The 11,945-nt window shown below is 44.7% G+C and overlaps 1 protein-coding gene across 12 annotated transcripts in view; it reads right to left on the bottom strand.

Moving 5' to 3' along the window:
- Positions 1 to 224: 224 nt before the first annotated feature.
- Positions 225 to 11,945, bottom strand: part of nav1b (neuron navigator 1b) — a 118,222-nt gene continuing 106,501 nt past the window's right edge. For all 12 annotated transcript variants that reach the window (XM_048254488.1, XM_048254477.1, XM_048254483.1 and 9 more), the window contains 7 exons: positions 9,384 to 9,619; positions 8,612 to 8,766; positions 8,156 to 8,227; positions 6,481 to 6,677; positions 5,698 to 5,816; positions 4,617 to 4,814; positions 225 to 4,374 (listed from right to left, as the gene is read on the bottom strand). In XM_048254488.1, coding sequence (XP_048110445.1) covers positions 4,288 to 4,374; positions 4,617 to 4,814; positions 5,698 to 5,816; positions 6,481 to 6,677; positions 8,156 to 8,227; positions 8,612 to 8,766; positions 9,384 to 9,619 — 1,064 coding nt within the window. In that variant the 3' untranslated portion in view covers positions 225 to 4,287. The remainder of the gene's footprint in view (positions 4,375 to 4,616; positions 4,815 to 5,697; positions 5,817 to 6,480; positions 6,678 to 8,155; positions 8,228 to 8,611; positions 8,767 to 9,383; positions 9,620 to 11,945) is intronic.

The raw sequence follows: 11,945 nt of genomic DNA, 5'->3' as shown, positions 1-11,945 counted from the left end.
GAATAAAAACAACAGATAGATAGACAGATATATTAGACTATTTGGGAATACTATATGATCATGTACTACTTCTGACAGAGCTTACATAGAAACAACAGATAGATAGACAGATATATTAGACTATTTGGGAATACTATATGATCATGTACTACTTCTGACAGAGCTTACATAGCCTGATATTGCATACAGAATCAATGTAAGATCAAAATAAACAGAAACTCTCAAAGAATGACATGGCTTTATTAAGACAAATGGATATGTTGGATAAATGTTGGACAGATGTACAGGCATGCCTACATGTTTTTGTGTGCCAAAGAACTTTTTTAGGTTTTCTACCTTTCCACACATATTTTTGTAGATGTCATGTTTATGATTGTTGTCGCAAATGCAGAACTATTTACAATGTTTACAATAATATGATGTCCTGTACAAAATTGTAATGGAATTTTATAAAGGATTTCACAGAGGGAGAGGAATACCTGTAAAAAGAAAAATATGAATTTCATCAGATGCATTCCTCTGAAAACCTCTCCTAAAGCTATTTTAAGTGTCAGTCCAACACCAAAGCGACATGCATTCACAACATGTAGAGGTCTACTGCACATCCATCATTGCACACTGTAAGTTACATCAGATATACCATCACTGAACCTTTATTTTATTTATTTATTTATTAATTTATTTTCTCCATATTGACTCAGTAAGAAGCTTAACATGATGTATGCGACTATCCAGCAACCTGTAGTGGTCTGCTTTGAGGACAACATTTAAGTGATTCTCAGGGTTTAAGAACTATACCCCTCTGATACATTTCAGTAAATCATTCAACATAGCTGAAAAAAACGTTTTTTTTTTTAGCACTGGCAATAGAGGGGAGAGAATACAGAAAAAAAACCTCCTCACAGAGAACCAGACAGCTGAATCCACAGCTCACTCTTAGCTTCTTCCAGTGGAGGTCCCTCCCCATTCAACTCAGTGAAGTAAAGCCTTGTGTCAGACGTTTTTGGTATTAGGTTTGAACCCAACCAGCCACTCTCCCTCAGCATACAGCTAGGCCCCAGGAACCTCACTGAAGAGAAATAGACCTCCACCATGACTAAAACAATGTTTAGTCATTTGGCAGAAACCTCTGTTCATCGCACTATCCAAGTGAGGGAAAAACAACAAAAAAGAAAATAAAAGTAAAAAAAGAAAACAGACAACAGATTTAGAACAAACATCATTCCCATGCCTCATAAACCACAGTTAATTAGTTGATCTGCGAGGGAAGAGGGGATCTTTAGTGTTTTCCTTTGCCAGTAGAAGTTGCTGTATAGTCTTCTAAAGTGAAAATGTCCCAGCACAACACAGCACATCCATTACAGAGTACAGGCACGACACCCAGAGAGAGAGAGATGGAGAGAGATGGAGACAGGACAGGATGGCTTTTGGTACCAACACTTCGTTCACAAAGGATGGAGGTGGGCAGAAAGGATAGGGATGGTGTAGGGGAGTCAGATGGGGCTGAGGGTCTCCAGGACAGATGGAGTCGAAACTGGCCTGTGTGTCAGCCAGATCTGGGCCAGGACAGCACCGGAATCGGCCTCCATCCGTCTGGTCATCATCACCAGATCTGAGCACACGTGTCTCTTATCTGTTCATCATAGGAATACTGAAACATTACTACATGTTTACTTGCCTCTGTGCTAACTGGTACTTCCACAAGGGAAATATAGCAAAAGCCATTGACGTTTACAGCGGACTGTCTCAAAGTAATCAGATAAAGCTCTTAGTTGCAGCTAAGAAACAACCAAAAGTATAAAAGACTTGTTCAGTAAAAATGACTTGGGACTACTTTGTCACGTCTTTAACTAGCTTGTGTGATATATGTGTTATTATTTTAACCATTCACAAACATGGCATCCATTCCGCTGTTATAGAAATGAAGCAACCAATTCTGACATTCAATCACAGACGAGTTAAACAGTGGTAGTCATGTAGAGGTATAAAACAACAATAGTTTAGAAAAGGAAGGAATATTTTAAATGATGAGTCTTTCAACCATCTACTTGGTTGTGGTCTGCCCAGCTCTATGTTCAACTCTACATGCACTTTAGCCAAGTGCTATACGCTCATATTCTGACTTTTGGCTTTTGACCCATGGATAGGTTACTAGTCCACTGCAGTCTGTGTGCAAACCCCAGTGCTATCTATTGCATGCAATGCAACTGCATATTTTAGGGAACTCAATCAGGCTTCATTACATATCAATGGTACCTGATTATGGTTCCCTTTTAGGTTGTGTGATCACTGTAGTGTACAACGACAAGAAATACTAGTACCGACACCCACAGTCCAAGCTGTACAACACTGCCATAAGCTCACTGAGGAGTTTGAGAAAAGAAAGACGTCAATCTCCTTGTATTGACTGAGCTATATTGGGTGTAAATGCACTTAAAACTCATATCACTGAAGAGTGTGCAGGGTCAAAACATGATATTAAGAGTGGATGACTTCATGTTACACATGTCATTGGGTGATGGATCAATACATTTATGACCACTGGATGGCTTTCATGGGCAGAACCATTACCTCACACTATCTCTGATGAGCATCTAGTGAATGTTAGTTCATAGCACCAATTAACTACAATGGTCTACCACCAGCCCTATACAGTGCACACATTTTATGGATCTATCAGTCTACTTATGCAGTACCTATACTCAGTTGTGTTACAATCAATATGCGTGGTATGTATGAGTATTTGGTCTGCCATTAGAAGAAAATTGCACCATATAACTTGAGTGGTTTGGCTGCTACTAATGAGAGAGTGTGTAAATTCAGCCTGAGATATCCTACTTATCTGACATAAGAGATCACTGAATCCTAAGCTGTAGCTCAACTCCATGTCTATAGTGATATAAAGCACACTACTACGGCCTTATCTCTGTACTGCACTAAACTCTTATTAACATTCAAAAAGAATCCTTTCCAAGGTCGAACTCATTTAAGTAAAAACAGGGTGATAGTCTTGATTACATTTTTTCCCTTCTCTTCAGTTGGCTCTTATACATTTCCATACATTTACTTACTGGACAATTATACCTCTTTGCTGAATATGAGCTTGGAATTCAGAGAAGTGAGCATATAGGCAGCTTTACTGCCCCCTGCAGGACCCTTGTGGGCCTGCAGGTCAAACTGGGTACTGTCCTTCTTCTGACATTCACTCCTCACTGCAGTGTGCAAATTTTCAAACACACAATCCTCTCAGGGAACAGCCGCTCGCTGTCCCACACACACACACACACACACACACACACACAGGCACACTCTACCATCTACTCTACGTCTGCTCCAGTGCTTTCTCTCTCAGTGGAACTACACAAGACAGTGGATGTCTTAAGGCATTTTGTTAGTTTGAGCACCAGATCAAACACGCTGACCTGATTGAGTAGGATCTGAAACATCAGAAATCTGCATATATGTTAAAGGCCTGGACTGGCCTGGGCTGGACTTTTGTTTGACTGGAACTGGACATTCAATCAAAATAAAAAAAAAAACAGTTCTTCTTTTCCTCTAATATAAGCAGTAAATGGGTTTGTTAGTGTGGACTGCTCTGGCTTTAAATCGACTATGGTATCATAGGCATTGCTGCGCTGGGTTTATGCTATTGGTATGAACAGGCTTGCTTCATCCCTTCCTGAACAGGGCGAGCCTCTAGATCGGGTTGGTGGAGATGAGGCAGGTAGCACCGGTATCCTTGAGTTGATGAGGGCTGCAGTGAAACGGCAATGAAAGTTTCTCACTGACCAGGTGTGTTAAGACTCCAACGCAAACCAAAATAAGATGCCCATGGACGATGGCGGACAGTGAGAATAGGTAGTACAGTATCATATCTACAGTTTGGTTTTAATGTAAACATATACTGATAATTGGCATGGCTGAAAAGAAAGGGAAATTGAAAGATGGGTCACATGAGCGATTTGTCTGAGAGTAAGTAGGCAAGTGGGATTCATACGTACGTCTTGATAGGACAGTACAATACTGGAGTACTGAATGACACATAATGACGACTTTTAAAAGAGTTCATTTTACAGGCCCGCATAGCTCTGATAGCAGGAGAGCCGTGCCAGACGAGGGCCAGATCAGAGCCAGATCTAGAGCCTAGTGCTTTCTGGGACTTTGAGAGGAGAGTAGCTTCCCCCAGCGACAGCTGATTGCTGGGCGGATCTCTGACCCATGTGTGGTTCAGATCTGGTCCAAGTCTGGCCCAGGTCAGATCTGCCATATCAGTCCACTGTGAGGAGCTCAGAGAGTGGGTAGCTTGTGGTCCAGCTCTTTCTCAGGAGACTCGATGTAGTTGGCCGCCTCCTGCAGCTTGAGCAGCATGGCCATCTGTGTGAGATAAGGGTGAGAGGATTGAGAGAGGGCTCAACATTCTGCAACAGTTAACCTCATAGCATTTAATCGAGGACACACAACCTTCCGACACACACATATGCAACTAACTAACTAAATTTTGTAAAGTATGAGAGTGGGATTGTGGGTAACTGAGGCGTAATACTCTGGGAGAGGATTGTGGGAAATTGGGCCGTGATACGGTGGGAGAGGATTTTGGGGCGTGGTTGATGACTCACCAGGGGGTCGGACTCGGTGCCACTGGGCGGGGTCTCCTTGTGTGGGCGCTCGTCCCCTGGTTGCCCGGGGCTGCCGGGGCCCATGGCAGGGGGCGGCAGGTGGAAGAGTTTGGCCTGGTCCTGCTGAGCTGACGGCCAGGGGAGTGTACCTCTCACCCACTCCACTGGGTCCTCCCACACCGCCTTCTGCCCATGCACCTGAAACACACACACACACACACACACAGACACACACACACACACACACACACACACACACACACACACACACACACACACAGACGCATGTTCACACACACACACACACACACACACACACACACACACACACACATACATACACACACACACACAGATACATGTTCAAACACACACACACAAACACACACACACACAGACGCACGCACACACACACACACAAACACACGCACACACACCCACACACACACACACAAAAGCACACACAGCACACACACACACACACACACACACACACACACACACACACACACACAACACATTCAGTGAACTGTGCTAAACACAAATCCCTAAACAATGGTTATGTCAGACTCATGACAGCGTTAAGGGTCGTTCACACTAGAACTATAAAGCCAACTATAACTACAATGATAAAAGACCAACGATGAGGAAAGTGTCTCCTCATGTTGATGAATGGGATGGCTAACACTGAATGGATTCTGACTGGCTCTCAGCTTTTTACTGTTCTCAAAATCGCTCTAAAAGTGATCCCCAACGATACTGTTCTTCTTGTCCTTATCGTTATAGTTTATGTGTGGACGTCGTCATTCATGTTAGAATGCTAGAGCTAGAATGCTACTTTTTTGTTGTTATCGTTATAGTTATCGCTCTTGGTGTGAACGGCCCTAATATTTATTACGGCTAATATTTAGTAGCATCACAGGTTAATTCTAATGATCTAGGATATAGTCAGGTGAAACATAAATTACAGCAACTGCAAACCAGTGCTGAAAATATATCTAATCAGTCAAGAAAACTGTTGTTCCCTGCTCTTTTTTTATTACAGAGAATAGACTGCCCAGTAAGTGTTTTGGAGAGTTACCTTGATGCCATCTTTGGCTCCCTCCTGAAGGTAGGGGATGATGGAATGGTTCCAGAGGTCAATAAACCAGGAACGGAACTCCTCAACGGTGACAGGACAGGACAAGAAGAAGCAAGGGCCTGCACACACACACACACACACACACACACACACACACACACACACACACACACACACACACACACACACACACACAGTATGAACACACATGATCAAATCACTGTAGACATGGGCAAAGGAACGCACAGGAGTTAACATGAGGGAAAATGGAAAACATGTCGGAAGTCTGTCGGAAGTGTGCGGGAAGTCACAGCAACACAAGCCCATCCGTGGAACATGACACTTGTATGATCACCAGCTCTCTCTGGAGGGTGTAGGAAGCCAAGAGGGTGGATCTTCACTCACACCAAAACTGAACCCTCATGGACTTTCATCACGTTTCTCTTTCTCTTGCTCTGTCTCTGTGTACATGAGCGTTATCTCCGTCCTTTAACCACTCATGGATATTTTAGGATCTTTTCTTAGTTTGAGTAAATCGAAATACACCCTCCATGTACCCACCTCCATATTACATCATCATAGCTATTTTTTGGTTAGCGTTATGCATTTATTAGCGATAAGCCCGATTACAATTCCCAAATATCTGCTAATAACCCTTTATCGTTACTATACCCACCGTTGGATAAACCATGTCATTGAACACTAAAATGAATCTAACACTACTTAACACTGAACACTAACAGAAAAGTTCCCAAACTGACACGGGTGGTGGCAGCGGCTTACCGATGAGGAAGTCGGAGGTGCTGTGCTTTTCCAGGAAGGCGTGGAGGTGGTACCAGAGCTTGGGCACCCAGTCCAGCACCCGGAGGAGCTCCTCACTGGCCAGACTCCGCGGCTCCTCCGCCTCTACCAGCTTCCTGTGCAGGTAGCGCACCAGGAAGCCGTTGGCCGGCTCCACGTTGTTGGAGAAGGTCACCATCCTGGGGAAAACAGCCAAATGTCAGTCAACAAAATGGTGGTGTGTGTGTGTGTGTGGGTGTACAGTCATTGCATTACACACCCATGCTAAAGTTGACTAAAAAGAGGAATAAAAAATCATCTTTTGGAAATTGATCTTAATTCCTTAATTAAAAAAGTAGGAAAAACCTTTAAGGATACCAATTTTCATTGTGAATGAATAATATGAATGTGAATCACACACCCTTCACCATACCTAGAGCTATTTTAATTTCCCAAGGCCAAGGGAACTTCATCAGGATGCATACTATCCTGGATCCATGAAATAACTGGTCTTTAAAAATAAAAATCTGGAAATTTAACATAGGGGTGTGTATACCCCTATATTTTAATGTAAATGTAAATCAGGTTTATAGGCCAAGCATACTTGCGTATACAAGGAATTTGGTCTCTGCATTTATCTCATCCGTGAATTAGTGAACACACAGAGCACACAGTGAACACACAGTGAGGTGAAGCACACACTAACCCAGAGCAGTGAGCTGCCTTGCTGCAGCGGCGCTCGGGGAGCAGTGAGGGTTAGGTGCCTTGCTCAAGGGCACTTCAGCCATGGATGTGGAGAGCAGTGCTCAACCACTTCTCCCACCTACTGTACATCTTTCCTACTGGTCGGGGATGGAACCAGTAGGCCATGACTTTAGGAAGAACATTTATTTACGATACATTATTCATTCACAAAGAAAATTGTCATCCTTAAAGGCTGGATTTTTCCTCATTTAAGGCATTAAGATCAATTTCCAAAATATGAGTTTTTATTCCGGTTTTTAGTCAACTTTAGCATTGGTGTGTAAACTTTGTAAAGTGACTGTATGTGTGTGTGTGTGGAAATAGCAATGAAGAGAGACTAATGGCTTATCTGATATGAAGCTGATCTAACGATCAGCTGGCCTACATTACATGAGTATTAAACGTTAGTCCTTCAGAGCCTAAGAGCTACACCGTGACAAGAATATTATGTCCGTCAGTGTGGGGCTCACACAAGATGAATATAGGGTAACGGTCATCGCCCTCCCCACCCCGCCTGCCATGTTGGAGGAAACCATAGGTCAGGGGAGTATGGGACTGACCAATCAATCTCAAATTACCAACTCCGCTCCAAAAGGATAGCCAATCAGGATGCAGGGAGAAGGCGAGACATTCACCACCGCCACTGAGAGTGGGTCTATACCACCTCTGTGGAGCACACAGCAGCTCTGTGGCAGGAGAGATTCTCCGCAGATAGTGATGAGGAAACGATAGCCCTTCGCAGACACCAAAGAGCTGCTGTTAACTGACTGGCACGTTGGCTGCAGCGGCCATTACTTAAATATTGGATTATAGGATTAAGCTCCAAAATGCCAATCCTAAATTACTCAAACTTATGTGCCAGGTTTAGTTGGTGCACCTTCTGAAAAGTGAAGGAAGGAATTGTCAGGGTGGACTGGACTGTTAGTTTCCATACCTAAAGCTGAGATGAAGTCCATGGTTCGGGGTCATCTTCACCGGCTGGTTGGTTGTTCCAATGATGTAGGGGCTGATAAAAAAGACATGGAATAACCCACTGAGCAATCAATCTCTTACACTGACAGGGTCTTTATGTGTGGAGAAGAAAGAGTCCCTCTTGTAAAGTCATAGGTTATGAAGAGGAAGAAATGTCTGTGCACTCAGCTTAAGCTTTCATTAATTACTGTGAGGGAGTTTTAGTCTGTTATAGACCTCACAGCTTTGCACAACAATCATCCACAGGTCTTAAAACAGCTTTACAGACATTTTTTTCCTTTTTCTGTAGTAAATCTTTTTTTTTTTTATGACCAGTGCTCAGGCAGGTTTGGGATTAGCACACAGGGCTATATTTGTCCAGCAGCTCCAGAGAGCACTGTGGAAACATCTGTGCCTATTTGTGGCCAGTACCGCTCACCATTTGTGATATTTGCACGTCAGAGCGCCGTTGACCAGCTCACTGATGGAGGCGGCGTCATGCACGTCATCTAGGATGACCACCAATGGGATCTCGGCTGTGCTGGTCTCCCGGTCAATCTGATTGGCCAGGTTGGACAGGTACAGCTGCAGATCCTGGAGGCGGAGCAAGAAAGGGAAGTGAGGTAATGTTAGGTTGATGTTGAACATGACCTAGTGACATTACACCGGAATTTTCCTGGCCCCACATTAACTTAGGAGTCCTTAGGACATATGTACAGTATTACTCCATTCCATTAATATTCCATTAATATTAATACAATATACTTTTACAGTCCAGTAAAACACATGCATTTAATACTTCTGCAAGTATACTGTAATAAAAAAAGGCTATTAATGCTATGAACGACTCTTCAAGAGCTGCCTCATAAGTCTCTGACCTCTGTCACTGATTTGGGGTTAGCTGTGTTTGAATGGCCGAGTGTATTTGTGTGTGTGATCTGGACAGGACAGTTGGGACAGATGCTTTTCAGGAACGTGACTGCATTAGAATGACGGTGTGTCCTGAGTGTATTGAGTGTTCCCAATGGGTCTGCAGTGAATGTGAGCGCACCCATCAGAGCTGTGATTGTATCTGAATAACACATAATGCGTGGGTGATTTGGATAGGAGTGTACCGGTACACTTATTTGAATTTGGCGATTTGGTTATTGTATTTTAATGGCAGTGTGAGCTAGGGGTGGTCCATGTGTCTACGGTGAGTGCTGGTCTACCTTGCAGGACTGTCGGTGCATATTGAAGGTGACAGAGATGCCGTCCGAGGGCTCACGGCCGCTGCGTTCCACCAGGTACTCGGTGAGGCGAGAGGCCAGGTAGGACTTTCCGGTTCCGCTGGGGCCGGACAGTACGATGCGCCGGTGCTTGAGCAGCAGGCTGATGTAGTGCTGCATCATGGCCTTGGGGACCAGCGTCTCAAACACCACGCAGTCCACACACTTCTCACGCAGACCTGCAGGGCAACAGCGTGTGAGAAAATGGGGGAATGATACTTACAATACAATAATACATCATTTAAAAGTGCTATACGTTTTTTGTTTTGTTTAAACCAAAATGACCTAGAAATAGCTGCAGAATAAGAAACACCACTCTTGATCTAATGTCAACAACAACTTTGTTTTCTCCAGATAGACATTGAAGTTAGCATGAAAACCAGCTAGTGCTCTTTTGTAACGTCACTTGCACTACCTGTGGTGCTCTATTAAATACAATGCAAGTCCATGAAAGTGTCCAGTGTGGCTACATTCAAGACGACTCATACATAATTTCATATAGCTCTTTTAATAATACAATATATTTAGGAAATATTTAATTGGGCGAGGTAGACCCGGCAATTCATTTCTGTCCTCTGTAGTGGACATCTACTCTAGGCCTCTTCTAAACACAAAGTTCATTTCAGTCCTGATGCACAGGGCACTCTGGGCTTATTATTGATATCACACAAAACAGAGAGTGACCAAAAGTAAAAATATTGACTGCAAAAATAAATATTTTATAAAAAGAGCTGTAACGTTGATTTGCAATGCATGTCTACTGGGTTCCCTTGCGACTATTGTATACTATAATAACACATAAAATTGGACAGTGATTTCTCACTGTGCTTCTGTGGAAGTAACAGAAGCAGAGTGAGATGAGAATAAAAACAAATAAAGCACAGGGTAGCTAAAAGCTGAGTAAGGGCTACTTTGAGCACAGGGTAGCTAAAAGCTGAGTAAGGGCTACTTTGAGCACAGGGTAGCTAAAAGCTGAGTAAGGGCTACTTTGAGCACAGGGTAGCTAAAAGCTGAGTAAGGGCTACTTTGAGCACAGGGTTAGATCATGACAACCTGACTCACACATCCAGGCACATGCCCAGACATGAACCCCCTCCTCCACAGTCAGTCACTGTGACAGCGTGACTACAGTTAAAACAGCTGATTCTGCTCCTCATCTGAGCCAGCCCTGGGCCGCATCGTCGGGTCCGGACTCTGTGCCCATGTGGGCCAGCACATTTCATAGAGGTGTAAATATTCCAAGATTGCTGGTTCCTGGCAGAGGCTTGTGGGTATCTGCTGTGCCCCTGCGTGTATCTTACCTGATCACATGTCCCCTCATAAACAACTCCGACTACAGACAGTCTGAGCTCAAAATAACACCCCCAGATTAAGCACCGAGGGGGTAGGGATATGGGGGGGTACTGGGATGGTTACAAGTCACCTCCCCTCTCCAAGGATGCCATATCATCCCTTCAGAGGAGTCTCGGGTGTTTGAGTATAAGTGTGTGTTCCACTCGTCTGAGAACTCTACCATCTGGGGCTTGTCGACACACCCACACACACACATGCGCGGGTGGAGGGATTGGATTTTCCGACTCTTCCCCTCCGTGCCACTCCAGAGCCTTCCCGCCTGGTTAGTGGCATTCCCGGCCTGCCAGGTGGATCAGGCAGCGCTCCCAGGCCTCCCAAGCCTCCCAGGAGTGAGGCCCATCCATCAGGCTCACTCCGGGGCAGGCATCCCAGGCCTGCGCGCCACGGGAGGCGGAATGCGTCTCTGGAGATCCAGACGGAGGTGCCCTGCCTGCCCGACCGTCCCCAGCCACAAAGGGAAACGTGCGGCAGAGCTCCGCTGCCCGACGGCAAGAGTCTCGCGCTCCGGGACGCGCAGGAATCCCTGGCCTCCGGAACACGGACAGAATGGGACGGGGGAATGTGTCGGCGGCAGACGCTGTGTTAGCGCTGCAGACACACCGGACTGTCCTCGGCACAAAAGAGAACGCCTTGGCTCAGTGACATGCTTCCACACACTCACACCCCGTGTCGAGGAGAGGGAATCCTAAACCTCTGGACCACAGGCAGCAAGGGGGAGGGGGGGAGAGTGTGTATTCATGTGGCGAGGAGGAGTCTGCACTGTCCTGAGCACAATAGAGTGTGCCATTTCACAGTCAGATGCCACCACAGAGGTCTCCAACAGGGAGCTCTCCAGCTACCAGTAGCTCCCCACTTGTTTCTGAGTAGCTCTCCAAAATGTTCAAGGAAGATGTTCATAAATCTGATAACACAGTCACTTGGTGAAACTGTTAAAATTCCTATCAAATCAAATTCACAGTCTACAGAGAAGTTAAGAGAGTTGAAAGAAGCCTTAAAAGCCATACAAAGCTCAGTCAGCTGAGAGCTCAGCTGTGAATACGTAATACTACTAATACAAAACATGAGTAGCTCTCGGCCATGTTCATTTTGTCGGAGTAAAAAAAGTTGTAGACCCTTGCTCTAGGGATTATCTAGTATTATTCTGTCCTATAT

This window comes from Alosa alosa, chromosome 10, assembly GCF_017589495.1.
Source record: "Alosa alosa isolate M-15738 ecotype Scorff River chromosome 10, AALO_Geno_1.1, whole genome shotgun sequence".
Classification (NCBI taxonomy): Eukaryota; Metazoa; Chordata; class Actinopteri; order Clupeiformes; family Clupeidae; genus Alosa; species Alosa alosa.
This window is presented reverse-complemented; position numbering and strand designations above follow the sequence as displayed.